This window comes from Dryobates pubescens, chromosome 33 (genome assembly GCF_014839835.1).
Source record: "Dryobates pubescens isolate bDryPub1 chromosome 33, bDryPub1.pri, whole genome shotgun sequence".
In the NCBI taxonomy this organism is placed as follows: Eukaryota; Metazoa; Chordata; class Aves; order Piciformes; family Picidae; genus Dryobates; species Dryobates pubescens.
Window position 1 is genome coordinate 9501217 of NC_071644.1, and position 12104 is coordinate 9513320.

A 12104-nucleotide genomic window follows, 5' to 3' on the forward strand; every position below is an offset into this window, starting at 1 on the left:
CATACCCCACCACTGCAGCTGCGCTCCCCCTTCCCCTCTCATACGCACCAAGAGGGCAGAAAGGCTCCAGCTGGAAGGTGCCTAGGCTGAGAAGCACTGCAGCAGGAGCTCTGCCCCTCGGGGATGACAGATTTACCTAACTTTTATTTACCTTTGCTGCAAGTCAGTTTGAAAACAAACCCTGGGAATAAAAATACATAGTCTGGAGCTGCCAGCTGCCTTTGCTGCAGAGGAGGGGCTCCAGCTGCTCTCCAACATTCAGACACAATGAATTCTACAAAAAATAAATAGGGATCTGGGGGGGGGGCGGCAGCCGCGGGGGCTCGGGGGGGGGGGGGGGGGCGGCAGCCACGGGGGCTCGGTGGAGGGGGTGGGCAGCCGCGGGGGCTCGGCGGGGGGCAGCCAGCGCTATTTATAGCTTGGCAGCACCAGCAGGGCTGCGCGGCGCGGCGCCGCCCCGGCTCCACGGCGGCTCAGCGGGATGGCGCCGTTCCGGCCTCGGCCGCACCGAGCATCTCCCGGCCCGCGGCAGCGCCGGGATGGTTTCCACCGCAGGGCTGCGGCGGCCGGGCAGGGCCCCTCCGGCGGCGCACGGCAGGTCCAAGGCACTGTCGGAGTTCCAGAGCATTGCAGGCAGCCTGTCCCAGTCCTGCAGCTGCGGAGCGCAGCAGCAAATCGCATTCAAGGCAAACCAGAGTCTCTTAAAGCTGTGAGGAGGCTGCTGTGCGGACCTGGCCCTGTCGCCACTGCGGCGGCAGCGCAGGAGCCTCCTGCCCCGGCTTCAGTTCGAGCACAGATCAGACGGGAGGGGCCGGCGCCTCCTGCAGCCCTGCAGCTGCCATCGCGATGCAGGGCTTCGGGCGAGCCCAGCCCCTGCTGCAGCTGCTCAGGAAGCGTTCCCGGGGCAGGCTGCAGCCTCTCCTTGGCCGAAGCAGGCAGGGCAAAGGCAGCCCAGCATGCGAGGTCACTTGGGCGAATACAAAGGCAAATCTTACACCAACCAAAACCCAGCAAACTTCAAACAAAAGGAGGAGAAAACCTCTAAAACAGCTACTTTCAGTCTGTGACACTCTGGCTGAACTCCTACATCTTCACCAAAACAGCAGCATTTACAGGCAGCCAAGCCCCCAGGGCTGCTGCACACTGCAGGTGAGGTGGGCTGTAAGGCCTCCCCAGGGCACAGCAGGTTCCACACCGAGGTACCAGCTCACAGCACCACCCCACTGGCCTGCAGGGAACCTCCCGAGGCAGCTGTGCTCCCCTTCCCCTGGAAGCTTTACCATCACTGACTTAGCTCCTTCAGAGCCTCGTGGGGCTCAGCCCAGCAGCACGGCACAGAAAAGTCAACAGCAAACAGCCCCAGCCCCAGGCAGCAGCTTCTCCTGGCCGCTTGTGCCCTGCCAGTGCCACCTGCAGCTGCCCGCCCCGGGAGCAGCTCCTTGAGCCAACTCAGAGTGGGACTTGCTCCTCCCTTCCCCTCCAAGGAGGCAACAGCCAGGGAGGTCAGCACTGAAAACAATCAGGCTGTGAGGACATGATGAAAAGATAATGCAGGGTTTCTCCTTCAGATGAGAAGTCCTCTGCTAGGAAGGGCTGGAAAGCAAATACCTTCAGAAGTTTAAATGCTGCAGATTAAAACCTCACCAGAAGAGAGGAAGAGCTGAGGTTCAAAGGCAAAGGTGAAGCTGCAGAATCCAGCCTCAGCGAGACTCCTGCTGCAGGAAGCCTGCTCCTTCCAAAGGCAGGAACAGGCACAGAGGGCCACGTTCCACCCCAACCTCCCACCCTGACAGAGGCCTTTCCCCCTCCAGCCATGCACAGGAGGTCTGGCTTCCTCCAAGGCACAGGAGAGAGGTGGGGTCCAGGCCATCACCCCAGCAGGCAGACCCCTTCCAAACAAGCAGCGAGTTCAGTGGCAAGCGAAGCGTTGCAGGGTGGAGGAGCCCCAGGGAAAGGGCTGTGGGGACGGTCGAGGCCATGGTTTCCCTCAGACCCCTCCTCAGGGGTCTCCCCAGCAGCAGAGGCCTCGCTGGCTGCAGCTCCGTAGCAGCACCACAAAGGTTGGGAGTTTGCACTCTGTGACCAGAAGGGTTCCCAGCCCTGGCTGGCCTCTGCCCTCCCGAAGCTGGCTCTGGGCAGCGACCTCACGCCGGGCCAGGGCCTGCCGCCGCTAACGCAGCTCGGAGAGGTCCTGGTCCTGCAGCTCCTGCTGCTGCCTGCTCAGACTGATGCTGTCCAGCGTGATGCTGTCGTCCTCCGGCGCGGTTTCCGGCATGAACTGCCGGAATATGCTGACGCTGCCGTGCCAGAAGATGGGCTCGGGGAGCCTGCCCACCACGCTCCAGGCCCTCGTCTCGGGGTCGTAGGCCTCCAGCACGTCCGAGAGCTCAAAGGTGTTGTCGTAGCCCCCGGACACGTAGAGCTTCCCGCCCAGCACGGCCACGCTGCCCCCGACGTGCACCTGCCACCGGGAAACAGCGCCTCAGCAAGGGCTCCCCAGGCAGGCAGCAGGGGAAGGTGCTGGGGGCTGCTCTCCAGCTCTCAGAGGGGGCTCTGCACCTGCCAGCTGCTGCCTCTGGCCTGGCACTGCCCAAGCACCAGCAGCTGGCAGGGCTTTGGAGCTCAGCCTGGCTCTTGTGCGCTGGGCTGAGCGCCCTGGGCTGGCTCTCGAAGGTGAAGCACGGCCCATGCCCAGGGGCTGTGACCTGCAGAGGACCAGGCCCCCCTGCAGGCTGCTCAGGCCCATCTTTAACACTGGGGAGAGAGCAGCAGCTCGGCAGCTCCTACCTGAAGCATGGCTGGGATCTTGTCCCATTCGTTCTTGGCTGGATTGTAAACATCCACTTCAGAGGAGTCGTCCCTGCGGGAGACAGCACAGTCAGGGCCTGGCCTCTGAAGCCCTGCTGCCTTGTGAAGCTCCCAGCTCAACAGCCTCAGCTGCTGCCGTGAGGGCTCCTGCTCCAGTCCCACTGCACAAACCAGAGACCCAAGGGTTCCTGCATGGAGATGCAGGTCTCAGTGCAGACCAGTCTGTGTGCTCACACACCAGCTCTGTCAGCCTGCACCGGCTTTGGTGCCGTCTGGAGAGGCTCAAACCGCCAGGAACTCCCAAGTGACTCCATCCCTGCTGCTGGAGACTTTCACCAACACCAAATTTAGACAGGCTGAGAGAGGAGCTGCAGGGGCAGTGTAATCCCCCCCGGCCCTGCAGCCGCTGCACTCATGCCAGCGACAGGTGAGGGAGGCTGGCAACACAGAACACGCTGCTGACACAAGAATGCCAGGAGGCCAGGGTCAGGGCAGCCAGGGAAGTGCCCTTGGTCACTCCCAGGCAGTGCTGCTACAGACAGGCTGAGAGGCTGCAAGGACCTGGCAGACTCATTGTGGCCATTGTGACATTGCCGCCAGGCTGCGCCTGGAGGAGCTGCTGCTGTCCACAGCACATCCCACAGCTAACAGCAGCAGCTAGGGAAATAGTTCCATGGAGGAAGCTGAAAACCCTGATGGGGTGGAAGGGGACAAAGCTCTCACCACGCAGTTCCAGACCAGACCTCCTCTCCTGTCTCAGGGTTAGCTCTGAGGACGCAGCTGCTGAGCTCAGCATTGCTGTCTTTACAGCTCCAGACCCAGTCCCACCAAAGGGGATCAGCCCCCAGCAGCTTCAGTCTGAGACAGCAAAACTCACCCAAAAAAATGAGCTTGCAGCTGCTACTGGAACCCTGCTGCCCTGTCCCCCAGGGCTCTGACAGCTTTACAGAGCAGCAGCCTACGTGCAGCACGTGGGAGGAAAGCCTGACCCTGATAATCTCATCAGCTCCTGACTGGGAGTCCTGGTGCCCATCAGCAGCGTTGTAAAATAGGTGAGGAAAACGAAAAGCCACAGAACTGGCCTGTGACAGGCAGCCAAAGAGCTGCAGCACCTGGCCAGCACTTCCTGAAACCCCAGGGGCAAACAGTGCCAGCTGTGGGCAACCACCTGGGACCAGGGCACCCAGCTGAGCCCAAGTGAATCAGGTCTGCCTGATTCATCACTCTGCCAGAAGGCCCTGGGTGGAAGCTGCTTATGCAAAGGCAGGAGGTGACCAAAGGCTGTCTGGTGGCCAGCACAGGTGTCTGCAAAGCCAGCAGTGGGAGCTGTGTGCCCCTGGCAGCGCGTGGTTAACGCTGCGCTAACTCAAGTATCTGTGCCGCCAGGACAGCCTCAGCTGGGCAATTAAGTCCCAGTTTGGAAAGGTGCTTAAAAATAGTGACCAATCCCCTGGGCTGCAGCCCTCTTATCTGTGCTCCTTCGGAGATGTCCTCTCCTCTGCTGCACTTCAAAGCTTTCTGGGAGCTCAGGCACTTATTTATAGCAACAAGGGAGGCTGAACCAGAAGCAAAGGAAGCCGAGAAGGCTCTTTGCAAGCAGCTGCTGACTTCAGCCTGATTCACACCTGGCTGCTCCCCAGCCCAGGGTTTAGAGTCAGACATTTTCACACAGACTGGGGGGCTCTGAGGTCCAGGCCCAGCACAAGTCAAGGACAGAGGTGAAGGGCTGCAGCTCCCCCCACACCGTCAGGAAAGTCCTGCTGTGCTTGCCCAGAACTGTGCTCTCCTACACCCCCTCACAAACCCACATGGCTCCGGGGGCGCCCCGGGCTTGCCTGTGGGACAAGGGGAGGGAGGTCAGGTCCCCACTGCTCACCTTATGAAGTACATGAGGCCGTTGAGCGTGACAGTCTTGGGGGCGAAGGACCAGGGAGGCAGGTGGCCGCAGTTCACCAGGGACCAGAGGTCGCTGTCGGGGTCGTAGCACTGCATGACCATGGACTCCTTGCCAGCCAGGGAGCCGATGGCGAAGAGCTTGCCGCGGCAGGAGGTGGTGGAGCAGTTGTCCATGGGGTAGAGCATGGGCTGCAGAGCCTCCCAGCTATCCAGCGTGTGGTCGTAGCGCTCGGTGCTGTCGGAGGCGATGACGTAGAGCAGCCCATCCAGCACGGTGGAGCTGTGGTACTCCCTGGCTTTCAGCATGGGCGACACCTCCGTCCACTCGTTCACGCTGGAGTTGTACCTCCAGACGCAGTCGTAGAGCCTCGACCCGTCCGAGCCCCCTGCGGACAGCAGCGCAGGTTGGAGCGGGGCCTCGCCGAGGGAGGGGCCACAAGGCACCGGAGGAGAGGCCTTGGCTCAGCACAGGGATCTCTGCTGTGCCCCTGAGTACCTCCCGCACCTCTCTGCTCCCCAGGGCCGTGTGTTCTGGAGCTGCAGGGCTGCTGGGGGACCACAGCAGTGCAGGCTCTTAGCCCTCTCACGGCTTTCTGCACTGCTTCCCCCCAGCAAGCCAGGAAGGATTTCTCCCGTGTTGTTCCTAGCATGCGCTCAGCCATGACTCAGAACAAGTCTCCCAGGTTTGACAGCCTCCCTCCTTCCACACAGCCCATTTTGGAACCCCTGCTCTGTCACTACCCAGAAGCTGCTGTGCCAGAGTGGAGACCAAGGCTTGCCAGCAGCTGGCTGCCAAAGCAGGAACCTGCCCACCCTCCCTGCTGCCCAGACAAGGGAGTGGCACCGACCAGAACCACTGAAGACCCAGCCAGCAGCAACCTCACCACAGCACCGGGCTCCTGGCAGCATCAGCATGTCCAGAACCACCCGGGACTGCGCTGGGAAGCTCCAATGGGATGTAAGCACACAGAGGAGCAGAGGCCAGCTTGGTGCTGGTGGCTAAAGAGCAGTGTTCTGTTCACCTGTGCTTCACCTGCCCTCCAAACACCCATCAGCACCCCCTGCACAGCCCCGTGAGCGGCTCCAGCAGCAGGGATGGAGTTCAAAGCAGGCATCTACGTGCAGATTAGCAGCCCATTTTCAGCCCAATTTACACATCTGTGTCACCTTGACTGGAGTCACTGCAGCCCCAGCCGATGTGGGGAGGCAGGATTTGTGCTGGGCATGCTGCTGTGACTCAGAGGCGCTGCTGGCTGAGGAACGAGGGCCGCCTGGATGTGCCCCTGCTTCACAGGGCTCTGAACCCAGGCACCTTCTCTGCAGCCAGAAATTCAAACCCCTCCTTGAGTCACTCCAGCAGTAAGCAGTTAGAAAGTTCCAACAGTGCAAGATCTCTGAGTGCTGCCCACGTGCTCAGGCGCATTAGTCATGGCAAAACATCTCCTGGACTGGGACCAGCTGCTAAATCCAGCGCCGACTCCAGGAGTGCCTGCGCCTGTCTCCAGCCACACTGAGCCCCTGCGGAGCGCCAGCCACGCTCTGTCCCGAGAGCAGCCCCGGCAGCATGCTGCTCGGACCGCAGAGCCCCCGCGCGCACACAGCCTCACCACTGCCGGGTTTGCGCTTACCGGTGACGTAGATGTCGTTGCCCAGCGCCGCGACGCTGTAGCCGCCGCCGAGGTGCTCGGGGAACTCGGCCAGGTAGCGCCAGTGGCCGGTGCGGGGGTTGTAGCAGTCGACAGTGACCAGCTCGTCGCAGTCGCGGTCGCAGCCGCCCACCAGGACGAGGATCTCGGCCAGGCCGGTGGAGGGCCGAGGCCGCATGCGGGCGCAGGGCCCCCGGTCGTGGCGGTCGAGGCGGGCGGCCTGGAAGTCGCGGGCCTCGCGCAGGAGGCGCAGGCAGGGCGGGCAGCGTGCCACCAGCGGCTCGCTCTCCACGTGGGCCAGCAGGTAGAAGCGGCGGACGAAGGGCAGGCGGACGTGGGCCAGCAGCTGGGGCAGCAGCGGGGCGCGGGTGGCGGGGTCGGCGCGCACCCAGCGCAGCGCCAGCTGGAAGGCGGCCTCCTCCTTGGGCACGCAGAGCCCGTCGTCCCGCAGGTACGAGAGCAGGCGCGGCAGCGGCAGCCGCTCCAGCTGCGCGCCCAGCTCCCCCACGTGCCGCAGCACGAACCGGTGGGCGGCGGCCGCCAGCGCCGGGCAGGCGAAGGCCTCGGCGAAGTCCTGCATGTCCAAGGCGTTGGCAGGCTCCAGCTGCCGAGCCAGCCAGGCGCCGCAGGCCTCCTTCACGGCGGGGAACTGCAGCAGGTCGGCGGCACGCAGCAGGCGCTCGGCGATGTCGGGGCCCAGTCCCCCCACGCGGCCGGTGTAGGCGAAGTCGAGCAGCCGTGCCAGGCACTCGGGCTCCACGCCGTGCAGCCGCACCCGCTCGGCCCGCGCCTCCCGCAGCGCCCCGCCGAACATGGCGCGGAAGTAGCCGGAGGCGGCGGCCAGCACGGCGCGGTGCGCCCCGAACTCCCGTCCACCCGCCACCACCGTCACGTCCAGCAGGCTCCTCTCGGCTCGCAGCGCGCTCAGCCCCTGCAGCAGCGACACCGCGTGCGCTGGCTCCGCCGCCGCCGCCGTCCCGCCGCCGCCGCTGCCCGTGCTGGCCGCCATGCCGTGCCTGTGGGAGAGCAGACGCTGGGTCGCACCCTGCACCGAGCCCTCGGGACTCTACCCCAGAGCAGCTGGCGGGGCGGAGAGCACAGGAGAAGGATCGAAAAGCAAAGAGGGGGGAGCCGAGAGGGAGCCGCGCTCCGGCTGCAGCGGGACAGACGGAGCGGCCCTCGCAAACAGCCTCCCGGCCCGTCCCGGAGCAGCGGCAGTTGCATAACGCGCGGCGCTGCCAGCAGCCTCCCCCCGCGCTCTAATTATATTCTCAAGAAGCTGCGTTGAAGTTCCGCAGGGTTAGGGCCGCGTCACAAGAGCCGGGCACAGCCTCGCATACCGGACAGCCCGGGAAACATCGCGTCGCGCCCCCGGGGCCTCGCCCCTCAGATCAGCGCCCAGCGGGAGCCGCCCCTGGGGCCGTTCTTCAAGAGCGGCTGCCGAGAGGCTGCTCGCAGCCGAGGCTGCCCCCCCCGATGCCCTCGGCCCCCAAGCTTTGTGGTGCCGCCCGTTAGCGCCGTTGCTCGGCTATGCAAACACGGCGGTGTCCGGGCCGGTGTCCGGGCCGTCCCTGCCAGCTCCCGGTCACACAAACCCCGCAAAGTCTCCCCCGCCGAGCTCACGGCGCTCTAAGCTTCTCTGCATGCAGCGAGCCCACGTAACCGTGGAACGCCCAGCAGGCTACGGGTGGACGTGAAAGAATTCCTTCACCCTTAAAATAAACCACGTTCATCGCCGGAGAACCGGAGCAGGGCGGCGGCAGAGGGGGAGCCGCGGAACGGTGCCCAGAGCCACGATGCTGCTGCAAGACCCCCGCCAGGACCTGCTCGCTGCCAGCGGCAGTGGGGCCCAGCCATGGCCCGGCAGCCGTGGCGGTCACGGCAGCCGCTCCGGCGGTCCGCTCCACCGAGCTCACGAGCAGGCGAGAGGGCTCCACCCCGCCCGCCTCCGCCGTTCCCCGCCGGGACCCTGCTCCTCGGCCAGCCGAGCCTCCCCCAGGCCAACCCCGACCGTGCAGCAAAGGCGCAGACGCCCGGTGCCGCCAGGCTCCGCTCACCTCCGCGCTCCGCTCGCTGCCGCCCGGCCCGGCCCGCTCCGGTCCGGCTCCGCCTTCCACCACCGTGGACGCTGCGCGCGCACGCCCCCCCGCGCGTGCCCGAACTACGGCTCCGGCGCGACCGCCCCCGGCGGACTACGGCTCCCGGCGTGCCCCGCGCGGGAGGACTACCGTTCCCAGCGGCTCGTGCGCGGGCGGCCGCCCCTTCGCCACCTCCCGCCGGTACCGAGCGGTTCGCGGGTGTCGGCGTTGCCCGGTTGCTGCTGCCGTTCCGGTCCGGCTCTGCTCCCTACCCCGGGACATGGACTCCGACTCTTGCGCCTCCCCGTTTGCCCCGGAGGTGAGCCGGGGTCCGGGGGAGTGGTGTGTGGGGGGGGCGTCTCCCGCCGCCCGGTCCGTTTCGGCCCAGCCCGGTCCGCCCGGCCTTTGGTGCCCGCTCCCTGTCGCCGCCTGACCGCGGGGCCGGGGCCATCTTGAGGCTCCCGAGCGCCGGGGCGAGGAATGGCGGCGTCGCGCCCCGCTGTGCCCTGCCGTGGGGGGCGGCCCACCTGAGGGCCCGGTACCGAGACCGGGAGGCCGGCAGTGTTGGGGAGCAGTGGGGAGGGGGAGTGGTGGCGCTGCCCGGCTGCCGCGGGGAGTGGGGGTGGGGTGGCCCGGCCCGGGGAGCGGCGGCGGGCGGGGCCGGCTGCGGGGAACGGCGGCGGCGGCGGCGGCGCCTCCCCCCTGGCCGTGTGCGCCCCGCCGCCGCCGCTGACTCCCCCTTCCCCTCCAGGACTTCTCTCCGGCCTCCCGGCGGCACCGGACCGTGGAAGACTTCAACAAGTTCTGCACCTTCGTCCTGGCCTACGCCGGCTACATCCCGTACCCGCAGGAGGTGAGTGGGCACCGGGCGGGCGGGGCCTCCGCCGACGCCGGGCTCGGCTGTATAATCAACCGCGGCGAGCAGGCTGCGCATCCGCGCCGGGTGCCTGGGACAAAAGGGGGAACTACAGCAGCCGGGAGGGGACGGGGCCGCATCTTGGGCGGGGTGAAGAAAGCAGGATCCCGGAATCGCTCACGGGTCCCGGAACCGCCCCCTCAGCCTTTCCGGGGCCGCTCCGGGCTGCGGCCGTGCTCAGCCGGAGGTCCCGGCGGGGAAGAGCGCAGCTTGAACTTGGGGCCTGAACTTGGCTGATCTGGGCCGTGTGAGGCAGCCTCGGGGCAAGGGCGCAGCGCCAGCCGGCTCCCGGTTCACGCTTTACCCGCGCTCGGTGTCCTCCAGGAAACATCGCTGAGGAACAGCCCCAGCCCCCCCAACAGCACCGGGGGCACCATCGACAGCGACAGCTGGGATCCCCGCTTCAACGACACTGCCTCTTCCGTGTCCCTGCCCGCCAAGAACAGGAAGAACTTCAGCCAGCTGAAGCGAGCGAAGCCCTATGGCTCCCTGTTCCAGCGGGCAAAGCCCAGCAGCTTCCTGCCCGAGCGAAAGCAGATTGATAAGATCAGGAAGAAGAAGAAGCTGAAGAGGAGGGAAGCAGAGGTGTCTGCAGAGGAGGACTATGAGGAGAAGCTGCTGGAGCTGGAAGCAGAGGACTCTTACGTAGAGACGCCGATGAGCCCCTCATCCGAGGGCGACCCTCAGTCTGCGGCTGAGCACGGCTCGGTGTGGGACTCGGACACCCCCTCCGGTGTCTCCTACCCTGCCGTGGCGGCAGAGCAGGCGGTGGAGATCCAGAGCGTGGGCAAGCGAACGGTCATCCGGCAGGGCAAGCAGGTGGTCTTCCGGGATGAGGATGGCACCGGCGATGACGAGGACATCATGGTGGATTCGGGTAGGTGGCCTGGCTGCCCGGGGGGCGTCAGCAGCGGCGGTGTTGCTGCCCATCTCCGTGGTGCTTCACTTGTGGTGTGCAGATGACCCCAAGGTGTCTGCCTGGGTGCAAGGCGTGGCAGCTGGGGGGAAGGAGGGGGCTGGGGCTGGTTGGCTGCTTCTGTGACAGCGAGAGAGAAGCTGCAACTTCAGAGAGGCAGCTGGTTCTCCTCTCCTGGGCATGGCCTCTCTCGTGCTGCCCAGCGCCTCTTCGTGTGCAGGAGGCACCTGGGGGTATCAGCGAAGGCCCTGTCTGCGGGGCCCGGGCAGCTGATCTGGCACGGCACAGAGCCGTGGGGCGCGGTGCTGGCCGCTCGCTCACCACAGCACTGCTTCTCCTGGCAGATGATGACTCCTGGGACCTGGTCACCTGCTTCTGCATGAAGCCCTTCGCGGGGCGGCCGATGATCGAGTGCAGCGAGTGCCACACCTGGATCCACCTCTCCTGCGCCAAGATCCGCAAGTCCAACGTCCCCGAGGTCTACGTCTGCCAGAAGTGCCGGGACTCCAAGTTCGACATCCGCCGCTCCAACCGCTCCCGGACGGGCTCGCGCCGGCGCTTCCTGGACTAGCGGAGGGGGCTGGCTGCTGGTGCTGCTGGGCGGGCGAGCTGTCGGGGGGCTGGGGACAGCCCCCCTGAACTGCTGCTGCTCAGGCCAAGGGGCTGCCCGGCCGGCCCGCAGCGCAGGGACGAGGAATGGCTGCACCCTGGGCAGCCGGGGCCGGGCGAAGCGCCTGGGCGGAACTGCTGCTGGCCGGTGCCAGACAGAGTGCACCCTGGGTCCAGCAGGGCTTTGTCTGGGCACAGCCATGGACTGGGGGATGTCTGGGAATGTACAAACCTTTGCCATGTGTATTCTCATCCCATGGGGAAACTGCAAAGCTCTTCTGGCCAGAAACTCCTCCCCCAGAGAGCAGGCGCTGGGAATCTGTGAAGTCTGAAAAGCAGCTGGCCAGGTGTTCAAATTGACTGCAGCTTTATAGCTGCCCCTCGGTCCCTGTCGTCAGTCAGATGCTCTGAGGCTCTGGAGTGGGCACTGATGTGCACCACCCTGTGTGCAGTCTGCCTCTCTTCAGTGGGGACTTTGCGGCTCCGAGTCGCTCAGGTGGAAATAGGCCTGAGGGAGAGGCTGCCCCCGCTGGGCTGTGCCATGGGAGCTCCTCCTGGGTCTCTCCCTACAGTGACTTCTGCTTTGCCTTGCGTGGTCATCTCGGGGCGCGCGGTGGGGATCCACCTGCTCCGTGGCCTGGCCTCGGCTCGGAGGTGCTGCTTTCAGAACACCACGGCCCCGGGGTCAAGTGTGGACTGCACAGGGCCCATAATGAACTTGGACCTCGGCAGGGGTGGGATTGGATCACTTCCATCTGAGTGCTAAAGCAGTTGACTTTTGGTTTCCCTGTTTGTTTCTGAGAGTGGATTTGTAGTAAACCCCAGAACCTGTCCCCAGCTGGTTGCCAGCTGCAGGGACGAAGCCAAGGCAGGCTGTGAGGTGAAGCACAGATTCCAGCTGGCTGTGGGGGAGGTGAGTGCCAAGGCCCCTGCCAGAGTCCCTCACAAGGCCTCCCTAGGGCTGCAGCTCTAGAGCAGTCTGCTCAGAAAGGTGGGAGGGAGGCAAGGCTCATCCCAAGGCCACGGCAGTGGCAACAGTGCTCCTCAAAGACCAGGCAGCTAAGACAAGCCCTGAGCACCACCTGGCTGCTTTGAGGTGTTCCCTGCAGCCCTGGCTGAGCACCGTGCTCTGGCTGGAGATCGCTCCATGGCCTATGCAGCACTGGCTGTGCTGGCACCAAGGTGCCCATGTCTGTGCTGCAGCTGTACCCTCTGGGCCCACCACCGTGCCAAGA

The 12104-nt window shown here is 65.4% G+C and overlaps 2 protein-coding genes across 2 annotated transcripts; one reads left to right on the plus strand and one right to left on the minus strand.

The window, feature by feature from the left end:
- Nucleotides 1-856: 856 nt before the first annotated feature.
- Nucleotides 857-7447, minus strand: KLHL21 (kelch like family member 21). Its single transcript, XM_054175871.1, has 4 exons — nt 6333-7447; nt 4685-5090; nt 2788-2860; nt 857-2461 (listed from the first exon to the last, which is right to left on the minus strand). The coding sequence occupies exons 1-4, from the start codon at nt 7357-7359 to the stop codon at nt 2171-2173; spliced, it is 1797 nt and encodes a 598-aa protein (XP_054031846.1). The 5' UTR covers nt 7360-7447; the 3' UTR covers nt 857-2170.
- Nucleotides 7448-8628: 1181 nt separating this feature from the next.
- Nucleotides 8629-10934, plus strand: PHF13 (PHD finger protein 13). Its single transcript, XM_054175826.1, has 4 exons — nt 8629-8747; nt 9180-9281; nt 9669-10221; nt 10605-10934. The coding sequence occupies exons 1-4, from the start codon at nt 8709-8711 to the stop codon at nt 10829-10831; spliced, it is 921 nt and encodes a 306-aa protein (XP_054031801.1). The 5' UTR covers nt 8629-8708; the 3' UTR covers nt 10832-10934.
- Nucleotides 10935-12104: the final 1170 nt, after the last annotated feature.

Bases quoted from the DNA above. Each gene is read 5' to 3' on its own strand.
- KLHL21 (XM_054175871.1), bottom strand. From the start codon at position 7,359: ATGGCGGCCAGCACGGGCAGCGGCGGCGGCGGGACGGCGGCGGCGGCG. The intron at 5,091-6,332 runs GTAAGCGCAAAC...TGCTGTCCGCAG, and splicing joins CAACGACATCTACGTCACCG to GGGGCTCGGACGGGTCGAGG. The intron at 2,462-2,787 runs GTAGGAGCTGCC...TCCCGGTGGCAG, and splicing joins AGATCCCAGCCATGCTTCAG to GTGCACGTCGGGGGCAGCGT.
- PHF13 (XM_054175826.1), top strand. From the start codon at position 8,709: ATGGACTCCGACTCTTGCGCCTCCCCGTTTGCCCCGGAG. The intron at 8,748-9,179 runs GTGAGCCGGGGT...CTTCCCCTCCAG, and splicing joins CCTCCCCGTTTGCCCCGGAG to GACTTCTCTCCGGCCTCCCG. The intron at 10,222-10,604 runs GTAGGTGGCCTG...TTCTCCTGGCAG, and splicing joins GGACATCATGGTGGATTCGG to ATGATGACTCCTGGGACCTG.